General features: G+C 39.2%; 4 protein-coding genes across 7 annotated transcripts in view; 1 reads left to right on the forward strand and 3 right to left on the reverse strand.

Moving 5' to 3' along the window:
• Positions 1-7,278, reverse strand: part of dsb (debris buster) — an 87,295-nt gene extending 80,017 nt beyond the window's left edge. For 2 of the 3 annotated variants that reach the window (XM_066405999.1, XM_066405998.1), the window contains exon 1: positions 7,130-7,278. The gene's annotated coding sequence lies outside the window, so the exon portion shown is untranslated. Of the gene's footprint in view, positions 1-6,134; positions 6,475-7,129 lie in introns of those variants that run through there. The other variant, XM_066406000.1, reaches the window with a different exon arrangement.
• A 531-nt stretch (positions 7,279-7,809) lies between these two features.
• Positions 7,810-9,864, reverse strand: LOC136418791 (trypsin-1-like). The gene is made up of 5 exons (XM_066405002.1): positions 9,691-9,864; positions 9,550-9,634; positions 9,274-9,501; positions 8,966-9,218; positions 7,810-7,978 (listed from the first exon to the last, which is right to left on the reverse strand). Exons 1-5 carry the CDS (start codon positions 9,794-9,796, stop codon positions 7,832-7,834), a joined length of 819 nt encoding a protein of 272 aa, XP_066261099.1. The 5' UTR covers positions 9,797-9,864; the 3' UTR covers positions 7,810-7,831.
• A 4,200-nt stretch (positions 9,865-14,064) lies between these two features.
• LOC136419403 (odorant receptor 49b-like) lies at positions 14,065-15,460 on the forward strand. The gene is made up of 5 exons (XM_066405686.1): positions 14,065-14,819; positions 14,870-14,972; positions 15,028-15,135; positions 15,186-15,341; positions 15,389-15,460. The coding sequence occupies exons 1-5, from the start codon at positions 14,065-14,067 to the stop codon at positions 15,458-15,460; spliced, it is 1,194 nt and encodes a 397-aa protein (XP_066261783.1).
• A 346-nt stretch (positions 15,461-15,806) lies between these two features.
• LOC136418616 (carbonic anhydrase-related protein 10-like) overlaps positions 15,807-27,025 on the reverse strand; it is a 58,396-nt gene continuing 47,177 nt past the window's right edge. Inside the window, exons 6-10 of one of the 2 annotated variants that reach the window (XM_066404723.1) lie at positions 22,282-22,377; positions 21,357-21,441; positions 21,084-21,238; positions 16,712-16,849; positions 15,807-16,049 (exon numbers count right to left, since the gene is read on the reverse strand). In XM_066404723.1, coding sequence (XP_066260820.1) covers positions 15,981-16,049; positions 16,712-16,849; positions 21,084-21,238; positions 21,357-21,441; positions 22,282-22,377 — 543 coding nt within the window. In that variant the 3' untranslated portion in view covers positions 15,807-15,980. The remainder of the gene's footprint in view (positions 16,050-16,711; positions 16,850-21,083; positions 21,239-21,356; positions 21,442-22,281; positions 22,378-27,025) is intronic. The other variant, XM_066404731.1, reaches the window with a different exon arrangement.

The following is a 27,025-nucleotide window of genomic DNA, read 5'->3' on the forward strand; positions in this document are numbered from 1 at the left end:
TAAATGCCCAAAAACGACTGCCGAGGCATCCGGTTTTCTCATTCGCACGCCAAGTCGGGGCGACAGCAGGAATTCCCTGTCGCTGAACGCAGACGCTTGTTTTCATAAACCTTCAGGAGGATATTATGAGTTCCGGCCAATTAGCGGCCGAGCAGAGTGACATCCTTAGAACAAGGTTCGCACGCTCACTCGGACATCTCGGACTCCTAGGTTTTTCCATTTTCTAATTGCGTCCGTCTTCTCGGCTCGCACAACGCAAATCTCAATCTTCGAGCAGTATGGGTCATAAACGAACAACCCGGATCTTCACTGGTACTGCTGTCGCATTGAAGCTTCGCTCGAAGAGCAAGTTGCAAAACTGTGATAATTGTTGTATAAATTACGCCTAATCGATTATTTAACAACTTTCATTCGGTTTTACGGCAATTAACACAGTGCCCTACAAACACTGGCGTTACATATCGCGTCCTTCCTGCCGAATCTCAGTGAGAGCACATTTTTCTATTGCACGACCGCGAAGTTTCCATTTTACGATCCAATTTGCGGGTAGCGATAAAGTAATAAACGTTCGGATGGTTATTATATTGCTTCAATACAATACGGTGCAAAAACGAATAGGTGCGCAATTATCTGGAAAGTCGAAAAAACCGTGAATTTTGCAACTAGGTCGCTATTCCCCAGTACAGTTTTGCCCGTATAGCATCTTGCATGTACGGTTTCACTATTGGCTAAGTTTAGCTTGTTGACATTCATTATTATCCTTTTCTTAACGCTTCTTGGTTAGTGCGGCATGCAACATTTGAACATGTGGCTGAAATCTACATCGAGAGCGCCTTTGCACAACCATTTTCTTCACATTTTGAGAGATTTCCATAGCGCAATTTGCACGCGCTCACACACGTTATCGGAGATATTAAAGCGAAATTGTGCCGACCGCATGAGTTAACCCGGCAACGTCAAATGCGGTTATAAAGTCTGTTAACGATAGGTAAAGACGAGCGATCAGTTATGGGTCAGTGAAGGTTAGAAAATTGGTCTTGATTTATGCTTGCTGTTCAGCTTGCTATATACACTTACTTTCACATGAAATGCATCACCCAGTAATAATAATTAAGTCTTGTAATTTTAGCAAAATAATGCTTCATAATAGAGTATCAAATGATCAGATTTTCAGTTAAAAGATACAACATTTGATAATGAAAAAATTAATAATAAGTGACATCGCCTCGTACGGCAATGCAAGCACGTACTCTTCGCGGTATGCTTTGCAACAAATGATCAACATCTTCCTGGGGTATTTCATTCCATGCTACCTCAAGATGATGTCGTAGGTCATCCACATTGTTTGGAGGCCTCGGTAAATTTCGAAGACGGCGACTCATCATATCCCAAAGATGTTCGATGGGCGATAGGTCCGGTGACCGTGCAGGCCAAGGCAATATTTCCAATTGTGCTTCTTCCAGGTATCGTCGAGTAATGTTCGCACTATGTGGTCTTGCATTATCCTGTTGGAAAATGCCATTTGGTAAAGTTTGCATGAAAGGTACTAATACTGGCCTCAGAACATTGTCAATGTAGCGACGTGCGTTTAGGGTGCCTGGAACGAACACAAGAGAAGATCTTCGGCCAACACATATCGCACCCCAGACCATAACACTAGGTGTTAAAGCTGTGTGGCGCCTTTCAGAAAATTGCAAATTTCTTCTTTCACCTCGGTATCGTCTGACTCTTCTACGATCATCATTGATCCATAAACAAAATCGCGATTCGTCACTGAAGACGATATTGTTCCACTCATAATTCCAATCAATTCGTTCTTGACACCAGGCCAATCTGGAAGCTTGGTGTTGGGCGGTTAATGGCAGTCGTAGATTTGGGCGGTATGAATGCAGGCCAAAAGACGAAATTCTTCTGTAAACTGTTGCCATCGACACCCGACGATTTAGAGCTCCCATTCAATCTACTGCAACAGACATTGTTGTTTGAAATCGATCACCAATGGCCATCCGTCTAAGAAGTCGATCTTCACGTGCGTTGCTGCTACGGGGAGGACATCCAGCTGGACGATATCGCTGAACCCTCTCTTCAGACCACGAAGACCATATTCTCGCAATCATAGTGTGGTTTCGATTCATTCTTCGGGCAATCTCACGAAAAGAAAGTCCACCCTCCTTCATACCGATAATTCGCCGTCTATCAAAATCCGAAACGTGGGAAAAATTTCGACGCTGTCTCACTGGGGGCATTTTGAGATGTCTTGTTCACAGTTCAACAACAAAATAAACTGACATTTCCATGTAAATATTATTTTATTTATTTACAATTGAATAAAAAATCTAATAGATCGATGACAAAAAAACCACTCGCATTCTTTCTTTTTTACTGAAAGTCTGATCATTTGATACTCTATTGTGAAGCATTATTTTGCCAAAATTACAAGACTTAATTATTATTATTACTGGGTGGTGCATTTCATGTGAAAGTGAGTGTATATATATACGGCCGAAAGGAGATTTTCCGATCTTGACCCCTTACGATGCACATCTGCAACCAACAATACAAATGTGTCATTAAAACGTCAAGAGTGTGCTCGAGGGGGAAAGTTAGAATGTGAACCTCAGTGTTCCGAAAATGGCGAGGGTGAAAGTATCGGTTAGGGAGAAGTGTTCTACTTTTTGCGTCATTAACGGAACATTCCGCCTAAAAAGTAGCGAAAATTCATGTTCTTGGACGTTTTTTCTACTCGCCATGACAGTTGACGCCGTAAGGCCCTCTCGCGGCGAGTTGGTCAGCGAGCAGGTTGCCTTGGGGTTAAAAATTAAAAAAAAGAAAATGTTCTTTAGACGATTTTGTGGTGGATTAAAAAATCAATTAAAATTTGTTCTAAAAATGCAATGCGGCCCACTTAAGAGCGAGACGTCCCTGTTAAACTTTTATTTGTGGTACGATTTTGATAATTTTTTTTATATGCTTAGTGTATCAAAAACTCTAATTCGTGACAAGTTCTTGTGATGCTCGCTTAAAATCCAAAACCTGCTTTGCCCCTTTTTCATGACGAAAATTCAAGAAGACATTAGGAAATTTTTTATTTTAAATTTAACTTCAGTAATAACTTTAAAATAATTCAAAATGGTTGTAACTCAAATTTTGTTAAAAAATATTTATCCGTAAAAAAGTTACAGAACAATCAAATTTGGCCCACTTAAGAGCAGGATACTCTTGTAAAATCTATAATTAATCGTTCAATATGAAAAAAAGATGATAATGAATAGAAATTTACTTTATTTAAAAAAAAACACTTGCTTCGATTAAGCCACTGTTGAAATAGATACATTTCTCGTACCTTCTTCTAGTATTGAGCATTATTTTTCTGAGAGATAAAGGAGTAATCTCTTCATAGGCGCGCCACAGCCCCATGCATAGTTCTTCTCTATTTCTGGAACGATTTTTGTACACTTTCTGTCCGCTACAAAAAGAAATCTAATGGGGTCAGATCCGGCGATCTAGGTGGTCATGGTATTAATAGCAATATTCAGTGACGCAGTTACATTTACTACTAGCACGAGTCTCCTCACAGAATTGTAGATTTTGTATCACCAAAATCCACGCTGGATTATCAACTGCAAATCAATATTCCCAAAAAGTAAATGTTTGGTCCTGAATGATCCATAGCAAACTTATTAGTCCATTTTTTCCTGAGGGCGATATGAATTCTGTAAGTTTTTTAAAACTATTGAGAAATGAATTATCTGATACGAGAAATTATTCAGTTGAACGATAGCTTAATCGAAGCAAATGCTTTTTAAAATAAAATAGAGAAATCTCTTTTCGTTATAATTTTTTTCGCATTGAACTATTCATTAAAGATTTTACAGGAGTGTCCCGCTCTTAAGTGGGTCGCACTGTATGTTACCGGCCAAACCCGTTTCTAACATAATCTAGTTCGTCCTAGGCCAAACTAGTATATCCTAAACACGATAGGAGCAACTAGTTTTCCCTAGTCGAAATGAGTTTCCCCTAAAAACGATCCACTGGGATAAACCAGTTTGTCCTAGTCCAAAATAGTTTGACCGAAAGTGCAAAGCCGTATCTCCACCGGATCAACTTCGATTATCAGCACTTCGCGAATACTAGCGCTTATTGTCTACCTTGTAATGTACCCTTATGCTAAAGCAATGTAAATCGCTATTTCTGGTACTACTCCCGACAATAACTGGGTTTACCCACCCATTATCCTCGACTGAGGGGTATTTTATGTAGGGAATTCCCAGCAATATTATCTGTCCGAACTAGAATCGAGGAACCCATTACGCGACGTAAAAGGTCCGACGAAGTTCAGGTTAGTTCAGGTTAGTTTTAATAATTATAATTTATTTTATAATTAAAAATTAATTGATTTTATCCTGTAAGCCTGAATAATTTGGACAAGGACAAACTGGTTCATTCTAGCAGATTGTTCTTAGGACAAACTAATTTCGACTAGGGAAAACTAGATGGTCCTATCGTGTTTAGGATATACTAGTTTGGCCTAGGAGGAACTAGTTTATCCTAGAAACAGGTTTGGCCGGTAACATATGCAAGTGAGTCCCGACATGGTTTTTCACCAAAACTGTCTCTGGTGTTAACCGAAGTGGTTAACTAATACGTGGAAATGAGGCACCTTGCACAACAAAAACTCTTTGGCTATCGATGTTGTGTCGTTTCATTTACCATAAATTACAAGTCAATGTAGTATTTAGCCAAAATTTACTGCTTCGCTATTAATGGGGTAGATTTATTGATTGCTGGGAATCCAATAGGAAATACTATATAAACAGGACATTTATTATCAATGATGTCCCGTTTGTTGTGTTGGCCAATGGAGTATGTGGCGAGGTAGACAGCAATTTTCCTTCAGTTTTACTGCCCTTTCCCAACAGATGAAATGCGTAAAAATCTTCTCGTCATCTTCTGTGATGGTCCATCAATGCAAGAAGCGGAGGGGTGATGATAAGATAAGGGAAATGGAGAAGACGCAGTGCATATTTGCATACCGGTGCAAGGCGACCTTATGCTACGCCTATGTGCATCGCCATTTTTGGTAATGTACCCGGCTAGATTTTAGTGCCAATTATCGTGAAAGAGGCCTGCCGTGCTTAGTCAAACTTTCCCCCCTTTTCTCTGTGAGAATTAGAGTTCTAGTACATCCACGTCCCGTTAAATCGGCATAATTGCAACCATCCCACCCATACATCAATCTCTCTCTATTCGCCTAAGTGTTACGCTTTAACTCTTACTAGCGCAGAAATCTGAAATGAAATATTTCCCATGTGGCGCAAAGACTTTTTTCGATGTTCGGGTTTTATTAAGGTTGATTGCTATAAGTGGCCGAATAGAAAGTTGCACGTGCCCTTTTCACTCAAATAACATACAGGGTGTTTGAAAAAATAGCCGATTAAATTTATCTGCATCCGGAGCGTATGCGTACTTAATTAAACGTTAGAGTGGTTCTGCGTGTGTGGTTTAAACTTCCACCGTCGCTCTAATGGTTGAAAAATGGTGATCCATCGTAGCGACCGCGGCTGCCATAAGAGCTGAAGGTATCGAGAGTAAATTGGTCGATGAGTGCCCCTCAGCTGTAGCACTCCGAAGTGTTTAGTCTTCGGATTTAGTGCTCAAGAACCTGGAAATTTTTTCTTGGCCGAATGGCCGGGCTGACGCGTACTCAGTTAAGCGAGTTCTTGATTTTCCCAAACCTCACTGACGCACATTACTTAACACTGAAATTAATAAATTCGTAAGGTGTTCCTGAATTCGCTGGTTCAAGATCCATTACGTTAATGTTACGTATTAATTTGTCATTATTTAAAATATTCCGATTTATCGACCTCTTAAAAATTCATAGCTCAAAAGACAAGGTGTCCAATCGCCGCAGACAGCTAATTATCTCCGAGCCGACTCATTATTATTCCAAAAATTATACGGTATCGATATGATCCTCATATGAAAATTAGGTAATTAATTATTACACGTTAATGCAGCGGAGTTGAGCTTGGACCCTTTGAGGCACCCAAATTAGACCCGGTTAATTCGATTTGCCCAAAATCCCTTCCCCACAAAAAAAATATCTCCATTCAAAATTGCTCAAAACTCACCACTAATCGCTAATAACAATCGAAAATGTCTCAACACCTTAAGTGCACCTCAACATTTTTCCACGCCCGCCCGGAACCACCTCACTACAAACTCCACTCCAAAAACACCCCGCAATCCCGCGCAACCTCATAGTACCACTACAAACACCGACTATCAATTAATCTTTTAACCTGAACTGATCTCGACCACTCCGAATCTTGATAGCGGGTGCCAGAGGAACCCGAATACTGTTGGTGAATGAAGGAAGAGACAATCATTCATGCTTCTGGGTAGAAATCGGTGGTAATGAGGGAATTGTCTGAAAGAGTAGAACCGCAGATAGAAGTTAAAGGCATCAGACGTCGCGCGGGTGCCTTGGTTGCGGAGAATGGGTCCTATTGGGGCGCCTGCAGTGGGGCCAGCGTAAACGCTCACTACTGTATTGGTGAAAAACTTTATGCATGTTTGACTTATACTGCTTAAGCTTATTGTAACCGTTCAGGTTTAGTGTTATTGTCATAAAATAACGACTTGTTCTAAGAATTTCATTAAAATCTAAAACGAGCAGTAAAAAAGACAAATTTCCCATCGAGGGGATACCCAAAGCGTTAAAATGCTCCAAAGTACACACGATATTTTTTCTTACTTTATGGGCGATAACATTTTTTACAAATATCCGCATTACTTGTCAAATATCGTTCGATCAACAAGGTATTTTACTCGGCAATTAACAGTTTTTGAACAAACTATCTGCTAAAAATAAGCCTTGAAGGAAAACGGTCTTCCTGACGTCGACTCTGAGGAACGCCGATTTTTTTTCATTTTGGAAAGAACACCACCCAATTTTCCACTATTCAGGTAAACTGATTTTCGTCCAAGAATTGAAACCTTAGGGCCAAATCATGCCGGACGTTTCCCAAGAGCCGGAGCGCTTTGGCCTCGCGTTTTCGCGAAATGCCGCTGAACCAAAACTGAGCTTGCAGGACTTCAAAATAACAAACTTACACGCACTTACCTTGTTCCCTCACTCTCGATAATCCAAAAAAATACCTTCTAATTTATCTAACTTAAACCGAAGAACTGCAGGGCCTCCTCCGGTAATAATTCACCAACCTAGCACGATCAAATTAGACCACACACTTGTTTTTACTACACTCCATAATGGTTAATTATTCGCATCAACAACGAGGAACATCTTTCCATTATAAACAAAAAATAAATAATTGTCGTGTTGTGGATAAATTATGAAGGTACAAGGTTAAAAAGAGTTCCATTTCGGTCTTATTTTGCGCGGGTTCCAAGACGGCAAACGGGAGGTTCTCGATTTCGCAGCAACGTGTATCAACGCCAACAAGGATCAATGCCGCTAGATCGTTGGTGGGACTCGTTCTAAAAAAAAGTTCATTTTTGGCGCAATTCCGGGTCGCGATGGGTCAAGATGAAGACGTCATTTGGGTGTAATTAAATATAAAAAAAATTAATTAGTTTCTACTACAGTACGACAAAGCTACACACGTTGACCATTTCTTAATAGTTAAACAAAGAATAATTATATGTTTTAGTTAGAATCAGTTCCAGTCTTATGGGGGGTACTTTCCTGGCCGGCGGTTTTCTTGGCGATTAAAAATTTCACCCGCCGGACCTGGTAAGGCCGGCCCTGGTCAGGGCCGCAGCTTTTCCCGTTTGAAAGGCAGTTTCAAAAACACCGATAAACGCTCTAAATTCCTGTATTAATTTGAATAAAATCTCTATAAGAGGCAACGTTTGTGTAAACTCCTGGATGGTTAGGGTCTCCGCAGTCCATGCCATACGAAACCAGGCCATATAGGGTGTCGCTGACCACAAACGGACTACCAGAGTCTCCCTAAAACATTTTTGGTGTAAACAATAATCTCCATTAAATTTTTCTCCCCGAAATTAATTCCTGGAAGTTCGAATTAAATTATACAGGGTGTAACATGTCATCGTGAAGATATTTCAGAGAGAGATAGTGTCCTGCAAAATAATAAAAAATGCTAACAGACTGGTGGTCAAAAACGCACCATGTTACGGCCACGGCCTCTTGGATCCCTCGACCTTAATTGTTTGGCCTTTTTTGGGGGTCACCTGAAATCCTTGGTGTCGCAGGCTCCAATTAAAACAGCAAACTAATTACGAAATAAAATAGTAGGACCAAGAAACATCATTCGGAATTCTCCTGGAGTATTTGAGAGTCCGTTGGTCTATGAGGTAAAGAGTGGGGTCTGCATTTTAGGAAGAGGAGGAGGAGGGGGACATTTTCAACAATTTTTATAATTTTGTTTGTGTTTAAATCTATTTTGATTGAAAAAAATTTCATTACATGTTACAAATTGCTTCGGATAGTTGATAATTATTTTTTCCTTTTCTTTCTTTACATTCTTTAATTTACATCGACAGACATATTTGCAAATTCTACGAAAACGGTGAAAGATACGAAAATAGTGGAAGAAACAAAAAAGCTAGAGAATCGAAGAAGGAATTTAACTTAACTGGTATCAGAGTTCGCACAGGGTATTCAAAAAAATATACAAAGTATAAAAGAGTACATGGCTCAAAAACATAACACCCTGTATATGGCTATCGAAGATTTTCACGTTTTATTATAGAGGGTCTTAAAGAAAATAGGTGTATGAAATTTCAGAAATTTAACTCAAGGCATACGTGAGGAAAACGCAAAATATAAGAAAAAATGTGAAACTTTGCCACCCTGTATATCAAAAACGTTGCGTTTTTAACTACGGATTTATTAGCGTCTTTTATTGTTTTGCAGAGTACTATCCCTTGGTGAAATACCTCCATGAGAGTACGTTACACTCTGTATTCTCCTCACCTGGCAGGAATCGCGCTTCCCCTCCGAGTCTCCCGCACAAAACATCCTCGTGGTAATCACCATGTGCTGGGGGGAGTAACTGGACCTGCACTCGTCCAATCCTGCAACCACCACCTCCGTAGCTCTCAGCATGCGGGATCCCCCATTCTGCCCCGTGTAAGTACTCCCATAGCCCGAAATCCTCCCAGAAGTGCCCTCGGGGAGCGTTTCATCTTGTCTCGGAAGCATTGCTGGCCGAATGCTTGTAGAAAATCTAAGTTGGGCGCTTACATCAAAAGTTCAGGCTAGTTCAGGTTCCGCCCACTTACTCGACGGGCTTTGTAAACTCTAGGACGGCAATGTCGTACTGGAAGGGGTGGCCGGCACGCAGCGGGTGCAGCAGCACCCTTTTTATGTCGACAATGGTGCCCCCTGACTCCACAAAATTGCTGCCCATGCGGGCGCTGTAAGAGCCTGGAACTTTGAAGCAATGGGCGGCGGAGAGGCCGTGCTTGGGGCCGATTAGGCCTCCGCCACAAATCGGCATCCATTGAAATCTGCAAGATTTACGTAACGGAAGTTTATTTACTTTATGCGATACTCACCTTACACTCAATTGATAGGGAGTCTGTGTGATGTCGATTTCCTGTCCTCCGACTATGCGTTCTAAAGAGGCAACTCCGGGTATTGCTGAAACGATTTTTCCTAAATTCCGGTTCGACAAGTTTGAACTTGCGGGGGCTCACCTAAAAGGCCGAGGGCTGCTGTAAATATTACTCCTTTGGACAGCATTTGAGTTCGCGGTATTGTTTGCGAACTCAACGAAACGCCGAGCAAATATTGCTTTAGCATAAAGCTCCTAATGGCTGAAAAACTATTTAAACTTTCCTTGAAACGTAGATAAGACTATTCGTTAAACTTTTTATTGCGACCTCTAATTGCTAATAACGATAATCCAACTAGAAAGAATAGTCGTTCTTATATCATTAAGATCCCATAATTTCAGTATCGCAGTTCGAAAATAGATAATGTACAACAATATTAGAACTAACAAGTTCTCAGTTTCATTATCCCATTACCTTGCTCCAGCTACTTGATCTCCTTAAGACGATCTAGATCAGTTTCCGGGTGTTCAGTATTTTTCAGCCCTTGAACTCGGCTGTGCCTCAGACTCCCATCTTCAAACAAATGTCCTAACTCACTACCAATTAACTTTGGATCTTTAAGGATTCATGCAATTTACATGTAAAAGCAGTGTAAGAAACAACTCTCCAAATCTGAGGATTCCTTGTAGGGACTCATCATTAACATCTCAGCCATCTCCCCAGAAATTCCTGGCTCGTTGATGGAGAAATGTTTCACTTTGTAATTGTTGAATTTTGGAATGTATGCCTGAAGTTGATAAATTTGACTCATGTTCTGTTACATTGACTGGAACGCATACCTGCGGCAATTAACGCACTGAAACCCGTGAAAAGAATTAATAAAGTTAAGTAGCGCATGGTTCAATCGTTTGAACTGAACAAGTGCAGCGTATAAACGAAACCATGTGCTCGGTTCTTTTACAGCGATTGACAATGAATCAGTTGATTACAATCAATTTGGAAAATTGAACAAAATGTACTTGTTATGTGAAATTAAAGGGCATTTTTTTTCAAAAACAAGGACAGATTGTTAATAATGAACAGTCACGAGAGTTGAGTGTTTTTCAGCAGTTAAAGTAGGAATAAATGGAAGCGCAAAAAAGGCAGTACAAGCAAACGCCAGCTCAACCTGCTGGGGAACCACCCGAAGTCTCCTCAATTTCAGAGATCGATTCAAGATCTCCGCGACACTTTCGCCATGGGATCCTGCTGTTACATACCCAGCAAGGAATGGTCAGAAATGTAAAAGGTCAGTTCGGATAAATATAAGTCCCGAAAAACACTTGCAACATTGAAGAATAAACATTCGTAACAACTGTTACAGTACATGTGTTATGGGAATTCTCCGAGCAGTTGCCTGTTGTAGCTATTTTGTCATCTTGTCCATTTCCTTTGCAACGTTTGTGTTGAATATTAATGCCATTGATTATCATAATTTATTGTTAAAATTTTTTATAACTATAGTCTAATTAAGTGGTGTTGAGTTTCAAGAGAAAATGACAACAACCGTCATAAATTAAGTATATTTTAAATACCGAATAACTATTATTTATTAATGTTTTATATTTTTGTAATTGGTTGCTGTCTGTAACAGTTACTGTAGATTATTTACCTTAAACGAATAAGGTTTAATTAATATTCTGCCATAGAATTATATGGTTCAGTATGAACAATTTATGGTTGTAAACAAAACGGGAAAACCGACATAAAAGGTTGATGGCGGTACGATCCCGGCAACCTAAGATTTGTAAAACACTCGATTAAGATTCCTGAAGGGGTAAAGTTGGGTTTGGGACGAATTAACGTGTTTCCTTGGTATAGCCAATATGCGCTACCTTGCGTTACCTATAACATAAGTAAAAATAATTTTACATATATGCAAGGCGCGAATTTCCTGTAAAATTCTTTTTTTTTTAATAAATCAATTTTAGGCCAAACTCTTTGCTGCACCACTGGCTATAGATAAATAAAACTAGATGAAACCATTGAAAGTAAATAGGTTTTAAAGTAATGTGCCTTAATAATACGAAAGGTTATATTCACCAAAACGTCGAGAAAGTTTCCGATTAAACTTTAGTTCTTTTACTACTCGATAGATGTTATCACACATTATACATGATCGTTGCGGAAATTTTGTATTCACCATTGCGACAAGAACTAATTTTAACCTGATTTTGAAATTATTGTTAGTCTAATAAAGATATGAAGTAGGTTCTCTACGATAAAAACTATGTGGGGCTGTGAAGTTTTACATAAATAGACTTTAAATGAGTGTTACTGATCTAAATTATCAAAAAGGGAATTTGGGAACACAACTAGTTCTGGATCCGGTAAAATCTGGATTTGATGGAAGTCTGAGTCTCAATAAAAGAAATTCTATTTACCACAATTTTTCATTAATTATCATAACACATGTTGAAATTTTGTAACTAACTACATTTAAAACAAGACACAAAGGCATGAGAAGCGCTAAATAAGGTGACACTCCGCTAATTTCACCATATCATTGCAATTCTCCAACTTGCCAATTGCCCATAAACAGTCCAAGTCAAGTTCTGCCAAATCGGAATTCTTCAAAGTTTCGAATTTGCTGTGGATCAGCACCCCGTCTTCTGTAATGTATCCAGACTCTCTAAAAAGCAACGAAATGTGCTTCATGTGTGTAATCAAACGAATTCAACTTACATGTAAACGCAGTTCAAATAACAATTCTCCAAGTCAATTAGGTCTCTATGAGGGTGCAAAAGTAAGGCCTCCGCCATTTCGATAGAAATTCCCGAATCGTCGATACAGAAATCTCGGATTTTGTAACTAATATTGGGTATGTAATAACACTAAAAAATAATGAGGTTTTTAAAGGAACTTTGTGAAAGACTTATATTTACATTAGAAAAAAAGTTAAAACTTATAAGAAACGCTAAAACCGCTAAATAACCCATAGATTTCGGCTGCAGATAGAGGAAAACTTATTAATCGAACAGGAGTTTTGAACTGACTTATAAATAAGATGGCCCAATTATTATAAACGATTTGAAAAATTACACTGAAATTTGATTATTAAATTGCGCATTTTGATGGTAAATTGGTGTTTTTTTCTTAAATACTTTAATGTACAATAAACACATCGACCTTCACTGCATTAGAAAAAGTAATACGAGGATGCCTTCGAAAATACCCAACCTAACACTTAAAGAAAGAAAAATTAGAAAATATTACGTTTTTTCTCGGCATACAAAATAAACTGAGAGGGTTAAATCTGACGAGTAGGATGGGTGGGTGGTGAATCCTGGTGACCAATTTTGAGCCAAAAACTGTGTGACGAACATCGAGAAACGGGCTAGCCCATAGTCAAGTAAAAGCAATCAATCACCGGTGAGGTACAATTCCGCTCTCACACGTTGCCACAGCTTCAACAGTCGATCCAAGACATTTTTGTAGAACACTGCGTTCACTGTTTGGCCCGGGGACACAAATTCGTGATGGATAATCCCATAAGGATAATAAATCTTTTTGATTTTCGATTTTGTCGCTCAAATCTTGTCAGATCTCCGTTCACCCTTTCGCCACTCTGCGGTTTTGGACGGATCACATTGGAAATATCATGTTTTTAATCAAATTTATAATTTTATTTAAAAAATCTTCATGCGTGTCTGCCCATTTAAAAAATGGCGTGAAGCTTCCATACGGTGCTGTTTCAGCTCTTGCGTTAATCAGTGCGGACTGAGCTTTGCACACGCTTTTTTTTACCAAGAACATCGTACGAAATGTAGTGTACGCTTCCTACACTGATGTTAGCTTCCTACTCTGAAGACATTTCAAATGTAATTCGCCGATTCAAGACGGCAGGACACGTTCGACATTCTCGTCGGTAGTTAAGGTCGAAGGACATCTCTCTCGCGGACCATCTTCTAGCGACTGTCGTCCATTCTTGAACCGCGCATACCATTGGAAAACATTGCTTCGGCTCAAATCCGATCATCACCATACGCGGTTTTCGACGATTCTAACGTTTCCCAACCACTTTTTCCCGGCTTGAAAGCAAATTTGATTACGGCACGTTGCTCCATCGCGAAAGTTCTAACGCAGCAGCAAAAACACATCTACTTCAGGCAAACGCAGCTGCCCACTAAATAAGGTTACAAATGGCTTAAATTTTAACTGTGGGTAACTAAGGAATGATACTACATAGTTTCGCCGTCGGATAACAAATAGCACTAGTTGTGGATTTTATACTAAATTAGTCTCGGAACTTTTTGAACGAACTGCGTATAACACAAAATTTACTCATAAGAAAGGTTCATTAAAAAACTAGATGGATGTCACTGCGTCTAATGAATTTTTAATTACCACACTCGTTTTGATAACAGCCCCTCGTGTATAATTAAAATTCGAACCCCAAATGGCGTTTCTCCCATCTTTTTTCCCTCCTCCACTTACACAATACTGAAGTAATACCAAACTTCATTCCGCAGTACCATGAGCCTAATGGCCATTCCTATTCTCTTTATGACCATTCTTGGCATATGGCCAGCGGAATTTATAGAGCGGCGTCTGCAGAAACTCTGCTATCGCATCTACAGTGTGATCACATTCAGCTTCTTTACAACGTTTTTGATGTCGCTCTTTTCAGGGTGTGTTGACCTAGTAGGAAATCCGTCAGTTCTTCCTGAGAGAAAGAATAGTTGCTTGACAGTGACCTTAGCCATAACGCTAGCTGTTATTAAAGTGGTGATTTTCTACAAATACCGGCTACCATACGTGGGCCACTCAGTCTTCAAACAAGAACAGAAGTTGGTTTTAGGTGATGCTGAGGAGAAGAAACTTTACGAGGAGATAAATAAATATGCCCAGCACATGTATTTTGCACTGTTGTCTAGTGCAGGCTGCGCTGTTGTTTTCTATATAATTGGGGCATTCGTGAGTTTAAATGTGTTGGGTTATAAGAATTGGAATTTCGACGACAAGTCGTTTATGCTAGAACTCTATTTTCCCTTCGAGAAAAATCGCCATTTTATTTGGATAATAATTTTTAATATTTTCTCTGCCTTTTTCGTTTTCCTCGTTCGTTCTTCCGGGAACGTAATGTATTATTCCTTGGTGCTGTTCGGAAAATTGCAACTGCAGCTTCTGCAGCTGAGAGTAAAGAAGTTTAAGGAGCAGATAAGGGAATCCGATGCAGACTTTAAGTTGGTTGTGGTCAAGTTCGTCAAGGACCATGACGAAGTAATCAGGTTAGTTCCAGTAATCTTCTAATTCTTCTGTGAAGGTGCGGAAATTTTAGATTCATCAAAAATCTTAGAGATTGCAGTAAATATCCGTTACTTCTGGAATTCCTTTTAAATTCCTTTAATGTTGCCTCACTCTTGCTTCAAATAATCACATCTGTAAGGTAACCATATCAAGGCAAAACTGTGTTGTTCTAAATGCTGTTTTTTTCAGATTTCTGTAATCTCCTTTATTGATCTGTGTTTCCTTTTATTATTTCTATCTTTTGTATTTCTCGAAATTTACGCCATTTCCTGGACAGCTAACGAAATAAAAGTTCAGGTAAAATCAACGATTTCAGTATGCAGAACCAAAAAACAGTACGTTTGTAGAGCTTGGAAATTGGCGACGCCATATGTGATGGTCTATGGTACGAACAAGAGGAACATATCAAGAAACTGTTGGTTTTAATCATTTTGAGAACTCAAAAGCCCTTGCATTTGACCTTAGGACCATTTAGTCCCCTGACAACGGACACGATTATTTGGGTAATATCTGAAATGCGATCTAAACGAGATAAGAATTTGCTTTTTAGATGCTAAAAGCTTCATATTCCTATTTCACCGTAATGAAGAAGATTTATGATAAAAATATGGAATTTCAGTAATCAACATAAGAAATCATGAAAACAATTTTTATGTAAATTAGAAGCAAGTGTTGAAATATATGCTAAAATTATTATGCATGCAAACGATTTGATGGCTGTTTTTAACGTAATTTAAAAAATAAGCACAGGATGATTCAACAATGTGCGGTCGGTCGATATATCTACATTAGTTTTAGCGTTACAGTAAATGTGCCGTGAAACTTAATTTTCTTGACATCGTGGTGAATACAAGTTCTCTGCAAAGAGGATTTAATAAGAAGCTACATATCAAATGATAATTTTACTACCTCTGGCTTAAACGATAAGTACAAAATAAATCGAAACAATCCACTACGTATGCACAAGATCATTATCACTTATTCACCTACATGTACAGGCTCTAACAATAACCGACTCTGACGAGTATAAAAACAAGAACTGAAACTTATCTATTATAGCTATAGCATCAGGATATGTATTTAGATATGGCACAATCCCCGATAACGCTTATCCAGTAATAATAACTATACAAAGAGGACTCTCAATGCGGTCTCCAACTGTTGGCCTTGTAATAAACGTCTTTGTACATGCTGGGGCACTGCTTTCCCACCTGGAATTTGAAAGGGAAAAATTGAAATTTGCATTGTTAAAATATTCTATGGACAAACAAGTCGCATCCCATCGGCAGAAACAAAATCGTCCAAATATTTACCAAATCGAAGTGAGAGAAACATCGACTTCCGCACTTGATTGGCCGCCATTTTCTATTTTATTGTAGCGGGACGTGTGCGAGCCGACAAGTTCGCTATTTCACTTCGGCGACGTCAATGTCAATATTGAATCGGCGAGCACTTTATTTGGCGTCGGGGGCGACAATTCAGATGGGGATTTTTACTATATTTAACTTTGCTCACTTTTTTCTAGACTGATGAGAGCTCTTTTATTGGACAGATCGGTTTAATGAGACTGATAGAGCGAAAAGAAAATCCGAATTTTAGTAGGTTGTATTTATTCAAGACCTTTTTTAATACCAGTAAATCGTGTGCCAACGGATTTTGCCCCACTGTGTCAAAACGCAATTTTTTAATAAAAAACGGATTTTTGAATAGATAAAAATCTGAGTAGGAATTAAGTACTGTTGGGGCTCATGGGGACCTTCACAGAACCTTGGAAACATCAGTTTAGTGTAAGTGAGCTGATGTTTGGGAGGAATTCCTGTCAAATAACGGCCAAAATGTCCAACTTCCTCACGCTCAAAGGAAATCTACTTACCGCCTTATTTTTGACATTAAATTCTATGTTTGTCCTCACTGGCCTATAGTGGAGGGGCTGTGGCGGCCTGAAGTTGTTCCCCAAGGGGGCTTTAGGGTGTTTCTCATCCCCCTGCATCAACCGCCGCAGGCCATGCATCTGCAAGGTATACAAAAGTGAAGTTTTCGTCTACGAAAAAATCGAGCCCACAACCTTTCAAATTAATTGCATTTTAGACAAGTCCCCCTGGAAGGAGGGGATATATAGCGTGTGGGTATTCAATTGCGGACTAATACAACTAAAAGGGGCGATCAGTCGAACCGCATTTGTTTTCGGTGATGTTACATAAACATAACATTTAAACTTTTATGCGAGACACGATTAAAGTACATTTTATTTCAGCGATAAGTTAATATTTGCCCTAAACTTTGAGCTTTCCCCTAGAAAGTTGAATATTTAAATTAGGTCTAACGGGCTATTACAGCTCGTTATGCCGAATATTGTTGACGTAGCATAATTTTCTTTAAGGCAGCATAGTGGGTAGAGGTTTTAGTTTGGTATTCGTGCCGAGCAGCGCTCCCTAATAAATATCTTCTTTTTCAGTTTTGTCATTTACAATTGTATGAAATAGTAAGCCAATTTATTATTTTTGGCTACGATAGTTTATGCATCATTAATTTGCGTCATCAATTCGCGCCAGTAATATCCGATAAATCAGAAATAGATCACAAAAATTGAGATATTCGTGATATAATGCAGCGAGCGACAATTTTGACTGACAAATGGCGCGTCGACTATCGCAAAACTGTTTTCTATATAAATCTGTTTCCGGAAAATTGAATGCCATCAATAACTGATTTTATCTGGGGTTCATGCGATAAGCCTGTATTTTTAATACGAAATACAATCGGTACTTTAAACGCCAAAAATATGCTGTTCCAGAATGTTTATGAAAAATACCACTTGTAACCAAATCGCAAATAAACCTCCTCCAGCAGATGTTCGTTTTGAAACATTCCTGAAGCGAAAGGCTCCTTTAAGTCTTCCAGAATTCGGCCTCAAAAAGGCAGAGTATCCAGCAATTCGGGATGTGCCACGCACAGAACCTATAAGCAAAAGCAATGAAGACAAGTTCCGACCGTAAGGGCGGCGATAGGAATGCTAGAAACCGTTGTACGGGGCGTTTCAGAGTTGTGGTGACAGAAGCCCAGGGGAGATTCCTCTGGCCAAAATAAGAAAAAAAGTTCACGTGAACATGGGTCCGCAAGAGCTGTTTTCGAGATGCAGGGTATTCGGCAAGGTTCCGAGCTTTCGCTGCTGATATTTATTGCTTGCCGATGATACGGCGTTCGGAATGCAGTTATGGGATTTTTCACTAGAGCCATTGTTCCAACGTATCAACGTACCCACGTTTATGCATTTCGAAGTCTTCACATCTCACTCCTCAGCACCATGACACATGCCAGGACTTTCACTATTATCCTACTTCAGGTACGGGCGACGGTAAAGGTCAATATCTGGACGAGCAACAAGTAGAAACACCACTAATTACTTCGGACCTCTGTTTGATAACAAATTATCGCATTCGGTGAGGATACTACCCCTCGAGGCATTCCGGAGATCGAAATGGCCAAAGTAACAAATTGGTCTTATGCTGTTGGAAAAAATCCATAGTGATCCGATCCACATGTAATGGTGCATTTTCTTATCGAACAATTTGGCTGCGAAGTGTTCCGAGAAAGGGCAGAAGATGCGGCTCTAAGTATTAATGAGTGATTATGTTGCCTCTGCTAAAAAAAGGTAACTTACTACCACGTAGCACACACGTGCACGCACACCCACACACACCCACACGCAAACACACACAGTATCCCATTCCAGTTTTCACTGCACCCGTTCGATACCCCACTGGAATCAATTTTGTCGATGAATTAATGAGGTAAATCGTTCGTATCCCAATGAGCTATCTATATCCTCGACGATACGCACCTTCCCGTTAACGCCAAAAGCCTAAAACGACATGTTGGGGTTCTGTAGTTCTTCGACGCCTTCCTGCTTCTTCGCGACTGGCAGCAGTACTTGAACGTAGACGCGGCGAACCTCCCGTTTCTAGGTGTGTTGGGCGAATCAAAGAACACCTTATAAAGGCTATAGACCACCATAAATGATAATCTGGGCCCGTAAGGTTAACTCGTTGTAGCACTCTTTACGGTCAAAAAAATAGCTAAAATTCTTGATAACGCAAAAGCGAATTCGAGAATGTAATTGATTAAAAAACTCGTCGTTTTTAGTATTCATATAAACAAACGTGCATACCAAATGCTATCGAAATCAAATCATTTTCACGGGGTGTTCTCCGTCCTCGGTCACGTACTCCACATTTGCAGGACTGCAGGATTTTTCGAATAGCCCGTTTGAGAGGCTCCAAACTGAAAGGATAATTACGAAATATTTATATTTAGTCTTCCTGGCTGTTGTGCGGAATTTTCACTCGATCGAACTCGTTTCCAACCGGATTCCATCCCCGAATTCGCTTCTCCAAAATCGGCGTTGTCCATTTTCGCGACACGCAACGTGACAATAAGTTGGCAATCTCCCGATGATGATGGGGGTACGGTCGCACGCAGCATTGCGGAAGCGGCAATAAAAGCCTCATTTGCACAACAAGGCCATACCGAATTAGTCGACTTGCCAGTTAGTGTGTTTCGCCAAAAGTCCGGCTCAATTAACGAGGATTGATCGATTGCCATAACTATTTCTAACCGCCCGCCCTCGTTTCGATACAAATTAAGGCGGTTTCGGATCTATTATTCTCGTAGTTCCAGCCGATTAAAGGCTGCCACCGAAGCAATCGTTTCAACTGAAAGCATCCGGCAAGAATAAAACCATTATGGTTTTCCTGAGCTTGTTTCAAAACTCGTTTCCTTCGTCGGCTTAAGAGATACTACAATTACGTTGATTTTGAAGAGATACATAACTAGGGAAAGTGTGCCTGGATTTTCGAGCTTGAGCCATATGTAATCGGCTTAGCAAAGTTTTGAGGGAAAAGGCAATATTTCATGTTTTAACCACCACATTTCATAATTTTATAGGTATAATGAGGCAATAAAATTTTACAACGATTAGACCGGAATACATTAACATAATTACTAAAGTTCTCTTTTGAGTGTAATATACAAATTGCCTGTGAATAAGCGTGTCGGATTATGATCGTTCTGATAAAAAAAATTGGTATATAAACATGCGATGCGGTCGAATGAATGTCTTTAACGTAACGTTAATCGTGGTTATGTCGTTTTTAGAAAATTTCCATAAGCCTGGAACCAAACGAGTTTGCAACTCCCCCTGAAATGCCAAAGTAAATAGAAACCTCAGCATAAAGCTGAAGCCATATTCCACGTATTTACTTTATTAAGTTGATTTTCAGTTATTGCAAAAATTAGATACTTACGACGTTTTTAGCCTAATAACGTACGCGCTTTTCGGCGCTGTCTCTATTAAAATTATGTGAAAAATCCACCATTGATGCATTGACAATACATTACAATAGCTGGCATTTGCGATAATCTGTTACACTGCGGATTATTCAGTGTTTTCACGCACAAATCGAATTTTTGTTCACTTTGTGGGTTCCGAAATATTTACACTCCAAAGAGCTAACGTCAGCAATTAATTATATCGTAAATTCTGCATTAGTTGTGGGCGTCGCCTACATTGAAAATCTTATCTAGTATTTAGTAGATTATTACCGTTGCTAATTGAGTTGTCCCATTATTATTAATTAGTTGTTTTGGCACGTTTGACACAGCAATCGAAGCCTAATTGACTCGACGTGACTTTGTTGGGGAGCTCGATAGGAAAAATATTTGGCTGCGTGGTCGCTCTCTCACTCCTTTATCGATCACTCAATGGGAGCAGTACCGGGTAAGAAACTATTATTTATCCGCACGGTAAAATTCATTAAAATTTACAACACCGTAAGAATCTCCGCAAATTTTTTGGATGTTCGCATTAAGAGAAAATCTCTATTAAAGTGGGAGGACGAAGGTAGACGTGAAATATGCGAGGGCTTCCGAAGCTGAAAATTAAAACTTCTAAATTAATTATATTGCGAATAGCCGTGGAGACATTAATAATGGTAATTTACAGCTCCGTGATCCTAATCTCACGTTTCTTTGGGTTTGCACTTTAACAAATTGCTTAAGCTTACGCCCTAAGTGTATTATATGGTCTCCTTTACTCTGTTGACTCGCTTTCGCCTAATTGGGTTCGGGCATTATAGAAATTAAAATTCCGGAATTTACTACTCATCATCTACTTTCGGATGCGGTCTCATTTCATTTCGACCTCTGCCGCCCAATATTCACTCGCTAAAAGAACGGCAAGGACATACCTGTTGCTTCGTTATGTAAATGGGCTTGTTCATTATGAGCCACGTGACAGTTTCGTGACAGGCGGGCATGGTGGTTGATCCGTCGTAAGTCATGTAGTATTCGGTGTCCGGCAAAAGGCCTCTGACTGACAAACGGTTCACTGACGCCTCGTTGCCTTGATTGAATGAGTATAAACAAAAACAATGACAATCGAAAAAAAACGTCACATTTCGCTGCGTACGGTTGTGACGTCCCAATTCGTCCTTATAGAATTGGCAACCATGGATGCTTACCTCCGTATCGGATGTCGTCCAGATGGTCGATGAGGATGCGCAGCTCTGGATTTGACAAGTCTCCAAGCTGCAATGCATGAGAATGCTTTAAAAAGTAACACTTTAACGAAAATATCGCAGAAGTACTGGCAAATTAACGAATCCGCAAGCATGTTAAACTGATACGGCACCGATCCGGCTAAGGGTGCAGGGCTTATTTCGTGCCGAGTTAAACCTTAAGCATCACGTTGTTGGTGATTGTTTATTAAGATGTAGAAACAAAGTTTTCCTGCTGCCACAACACCGCAAAACGGCAAAAGATAAAAGGGACATAATCCCAGTGAAACGTCGTCGATCTGAAAGTTCAAACTACCGTACAATAATTTACATAAGAAAAGGGAGATTGCCCGTCCTAGCTGAAGACAGTCGCTTTTGGGTAACGACTCTCTTGTTACCGACAAGACCCGGCTAATTTACAAGTTGATTGTCGGTTTCGGCGTCTTTTTATTTACCATTCGTGATGCCAAGATTAGGCCCCTAATGCTCGAAATTCCTCAACCGCCTGGAAATAGTGGCAACAAAACAAGATTTATCATGAAATCTCGCGGTACTGAGACCAATAAACAATAATTTGTTTCATATTAATCTGAAGTTGGAATATTTGGCTTCCGACGAGGCAATAAATCACGTTTCAGCTGGTAACGTTTCTTGTAATTTGGAAACTCAAATTTCCATTAATTTTAAAACCAGTCGGCAAAACGCTAATTCTTGAAGGAAACTTATAACAAGATGGTGTCAAGAGTTCCTAAAGTGTTGCAACAATCATTTATTTCTTAGGTGGTGCGGTTTCGCTGCAAAAGCGTTTCGTATTTCAAATTGAATTAGCAGTTGCAAAGATGCTTTTTTCGTCCAGGAAACGTTAATAAAATAAATAAATGGGATTTACCTGTAACAGTAATGAGACAACAACAATCCCCTGGGCCTTATGCAGGGCTTCCGAGAAATTTGTGTAAAGCTGCGAGTTGAAGCCGAAAATCTGGATCTGGAACAAAAAAGTCATTGGAAATGAACGATAATTCGCGAATCGCCAGGATTTTTTGTTGCAATGAAATTACGCTTAAAATCCGCCGAGGTTTGAAAAATACAACAAAATGGCGAGAATTTTTATATTAAACGAGGCCCTTTAATCCGAGAAGCGTCTCGGCAACGTATATGAAAGCAGCATGGAATAGATCGGAACTGACGGAAAGGAAAATTTGATGAGCACTCTGAAGTGGCCGATAAAGACGTAATTGGCTAAAGGCGATGGCAAAAAATAAAGGAAGGCAAAAATGAATTTTGAGTTATAAGCAAAGTATAACTATGGGTTTTGATTAATGAACACCACGTGAATTAGTTTTGTGTGATTTGCACGGCAAAGCGCGACCGTTAAGTTCATATTTGGTAATTGTTGTTCGGTCGAACGGGGTGATTTTTTGGTTTTAAAAGAGCGACAAAAACATCATCCCAATTGAAAACCGCCGTGAATCACTTTTTTATTATTTACAAAGTCAGGAGCAGCGGTCGACACTGATTCACATAACTGTTATTCTGCCAAAAGGGCCCATTTTATTATTTTAAGAGGGCCATAAAAGCATCAACTGGGTTGGAGATCGTCGCAGACCGCTTTATTATTTACAAAATCAAACGTAGCTGTCATCTGTATCTGATACAATCGTCAATCTCCGGAAAGGGCCTTTCAAAAGACTTCTGAATTTTTAAGTCAGCACCGGTTTACAATCCCAACGACACTGACATTTAGAGACGCATGTAACACTTGATATATCGCTCACTATAAGGCGCAATAGTGGCACATCTGGAAAAATGGCCATTTACTGTTAATTGAACCATAATACTCTCATATTTGTGCTTTACCAACCAACAGTATTTCCACATTTTTACCTCAGCATAGTACCGCTAGATGGAGCTACTGACACTAATGAATTTCGCATGTTTTTCAACTTTGACACATCCAAAACCGGCACAAAGCTCAGTGTGTCAGTGACTATCTCAACATGAACAATGTAAACAGACACAACAGTGGCACGTTTTCAATAGTACGGGAAGGCAGATTAAATATTTTAATTTTAGCGAAACAATAGTGATTCATTTGAAGTTATGCCAGTATTGTCTGTTAAAATATTACAATATACCCCCGTTACATACCCCTGACGCTTTTTCCCATAAAACTTCCTCTAGCCAAGATGACTACAGGAGTGTAAACATTAAACCGAAAAATACGCGAAGACGTGCGGTCTTAAACTTTTTTGAAAACGTTGCTCTAAAATGTGTGTACCGAGATATTATACTGACTCCAAAGGAAAAGTGTGACGAATTGATGGATTGTTAAAAACGAATGCCATTAAAAAATGCCACAGTCGCTTCTATAATGACCTAAAACGTGCCAAAGGCTAAAGTTTTGTTTTTTCTTTATAATTTCTAGAATGGCAGATTTTTGTTTATCACTTATGTGCAAATTGGTGCAAATTGGAATCTTATTATTATTATTTTTTTAGTTTAGTTCAATAATTTTATGTTCGCGCTTAACCTCGCAGTTACCAAATTATATCAAAATGCCTAATTTTTGCTAATAAAAATTTCCAGAAGTCATAAACAATAGTTTTATTAAGAATTTCTGATTAAGATATTTTCGTTAAGCACGAAAATTCTATAGGTATAAAAAAGTCAATAATGGCACATTTAATTGTTTAAAAAAAGTGAAAAAAAAAGACATTTTGTAAAATAACAGCGACAGCATAATTAGATAACGAATTTTAAACGCATACCAGTATACTACTTTAAATGAAGCAAAAAAGTTAATATGTAATATCGAAATTTTTCAATTTCATCTCACAAACAGGTGATACTTCTTTAATGTGCCCCTATTGCATCCAGTGAGCGATGTATTCTTTGTTTGTTTTTTTTTGTTGAATTAAACTATTTCCAACCCCAAAGTTCGCCCTCGTATCAACAAATATACAGATCCACAGCTAAAACGCATCTCGCTATGGTAGAGCTGCTTTGCGGAGAATGCAAGTAAAACCGTAAATGTGAGTTATGAGTGAGCCCACGGCCTTAATTGATATTTGTGGTCTTACGTCTGCAATTGGAATCTTGCAGATAACCGCGACGCCATTTAATTAATGGCGGCACAATGTGTGTGGTGTGTTCTTTGGCCGGGAGTATTACTCAAATATTGACCGCACAAAAATAAATGTAATATCCGAATTTTTGCCGTAGTTGCAATCTAAACTAGTTCGAGGAACTGTGTACGGCAAAAAGATAGCAGGTCGTGCAACTCGTGTAGAGTTAAACTTGAGTAAACTAATCAGGGGGATGACTAATTAAACAGTTTAGCGCAGTTTTAAAACTTGTGTATGTGCGCGTCTTTCAAGCGTTTCAAGAATAATGTTCCGGGAGTGGAGATAAGGTGTTACTTTAAAAGTTTAAACTAGACAGAATATGGCGAAGATGCAAGCACCAAGCGAAGCCAATTCAAATTTGGCAGTAAAAATTTTGGTGAGTCACTGGGGCAATTGTCCGTACAAAAAAATATTGGATTATTCAAAAAATTCAATTGGGAGGTTTAAAAGAGAAAAAAGACGCAAAAACGAATAATTTAAGAGTTTCTGTAGTATGAAAATTACCGCATTTTCCAGCGCATCTTTCTGATGAATATTGTACGCAATTTCCTAGGCAATTATAATCTAACCACCGAAACTATCCGCAAACTTCTCTCCAGGCTAAACAGAATTTTCCCTCCCTCTTCGATCCTAGAAAAAAGCGGTTCCAAAACTTTACTCTTCAACTGGCATTATTCGTTAATATCAAAATGGATTTTTGATGTTTCCGATTTTCCCCCGAGTAAGAGCATAAGGCATTTTTCCACAGCGGAGAAAAATTTAATAAAATATCTGGAAAGTCGGCGTGTGTGTAAAATGATGTAGCGCTAAAAGTTTCTGCTGTGTTTGTTCTTATTTTGTCGGGTTTTCTCTTGGTGATAGTCGAGAAGATATCGATGGACGTATAAGTATTTTGTCAAGCACTTCGGAAAGAAAATTAACCGCAATTTGGTGGAAACCGGACCGGAGCAAGTTTCCTTTCTCACGCTTGCGGTTTTCCATATTACAAACAACAGTTACTGGGGGTTAGAGACCTCACAGTTGCTTCAAGATTTATTATTTAACCGAAAACCGAAACTGCTCAGCAACAACTTCCAGACTGGAAAAGTGCGAAATAAGGACCCGGATTATGTATGTCCCAACAAAAATGAAAAATAAAAGGACCTTAGAATAATTTTAGAGAATCCCGAGAAATGCGTCTCTAGGGTGCGATTTTCATTTTACGGTCCAAGATGTTTTTGGAATTACAAGCCAGAAGAATTAGTCATCATTGTAATTTACTTCAAGGGAAAAAATCCTAAGAAAAGGTGTAAAAAGCGCAAACGAGCAACCGAATCCCATTAAATCCAGACTAATTGAATCACTCTCTAATTAGGAGCAGTAAGTTTCAGAAATGTGGTTTATGGGGCTCAGCGAAATTTATCATACACCCAGGACTTTATTTTAGTCAAAACTTCCAGGCAGGCACGCCTCTCGCACATTTCCAGCACAAAAATTACGTAATAGATCTTTACACATTAAAATCCCGAAAATAAGTCACCGGAAAATACCATTAGAGACGCGGGGATAATAATTGATATTATGCCCTCTGTTCCGAATAAATCCAAACAAACGCACACATTCAATTCAGAATCGTTGACGTGGCAACTCTTTGTCTCTTTGTCATTGCTTTGCATTTAAATCGGATCCATAAGCTTTATTTTGGCCGTGTGCTCTCCTAAAGATGCCGACTGCATTGTTCACTTGCAGCTTTGTGAGCTTTGATAGCCGGGAGTTTTAGCAATTCTCCAGAACTGGCTCTGTGTTCCTGGATTTAGACCTTCAAATGATGCCTTTGTTCAAAAAATGCCGTAATTTTATCCAGTCAAATATTAACAGAGATTTGTGGATAAAATGGTGAACGCTAAAAAAAAAAACCTCGAAGAAAGGAAAGTGAATTATTATGCCTTTTCTAATGATGTTTTCCGTTGATATAAATCCCATCTCGTGTAATAATAGAGCCCCAGTCCACTTTAATGGCAATAAATTCGTTATCGAACCACTTCGACAGTACCTTATTTATGGAGAAATCTATACCCCGTGCAACTCCGCCTTTTAACTGTAATCGTTTTGTTGCGAAGTCGATTCCCAAGGAAGATTTGCCGAAATAATGCTCTTATCATTGCATTGCTTTGCTCTAAATTTTAGAGCTTATATATTATCAAATTTCCCTCTTCCAAACAGACATTGCTCGAAGGGAGCGGTCGAACGGAAAATCGGGGTCGCATATTTGCTTGTTTATATAAGTAGGGCCTTATTTCCGTTCGGATATTCTTCTATTTCTAGGGAAATGTTTAATATTTTCTTGCTCGGTGCTTTTCAATTGCCCATCAAGAAAAAATCGGGAGACGTCTTTGCAAGAAGCCGGTGATGGGATAAAAGGGATTTGCCTCTTTGGTAATCCGCGGAAATTTTAAGCATCCCTGACGAGTCCCCGGTTTTTTTAACTTTTAAACCAATATAACCGGGGAGAAATGCAAAAATAAACTC

This window comes from Euwallacea similis, chromosome 2 (assembly GCF_039881205.1).
Source record: "Euwallacea similis isolate ESF13 chromosome 2, ESF131.1, whole genome shotgun sequence".
Classification (NCBI taxonomy): domain Eukaryota; kingdom Metazoa; phylum Arthropoda; class Insecta; order Coleoptera; family Curculionidae; genus Euwallacea; species Euwallacea similis.

Coding starts and splice junctions, on each gene's coding strand:
- LOC136419403 (XM_066405686.1), top strand. CDS start 14,065: ATGAGCCTAATGGCCATTCCTATTCTCTTTATGACCATTCTTGGCATA. Junction 14,973..15,027: donor TGCTTCAAATAATCACATCT/GTAAGGTAACCA, acceptor TGTTTTTTTCAG/ATTTCTGTAATCTCCTTTAT. Junction 15,136..15,185: donor CTAACGAAATAAAAGTTCAG/GTAAAATCAACG, acceptor GTACGTTTGTAG/AGCTTGGAAATTGGCGACGC.
- LOC136418791 (XM_066405002.1), bottom strand. CDS start 9,796: ATGCTAAAGCAATATTTGCTCGGCGTTTCGTTGAGTTCGCAAACAATA. Junction 9,635..9,690: donor AGCAGCCCTCGGCCTTTTAG/GTGAGCCCCCGC, acceptor AAATCGTTTCAG/CAATACCCGGAGTTGCCTCT. Junction 9,502..9,549: donor CCCTATCAATTGAGTGTAAG/GTGAGTATCGCA, acceptor TAAATCTTGCAG/ATTTCAATGGATGCCGATTT.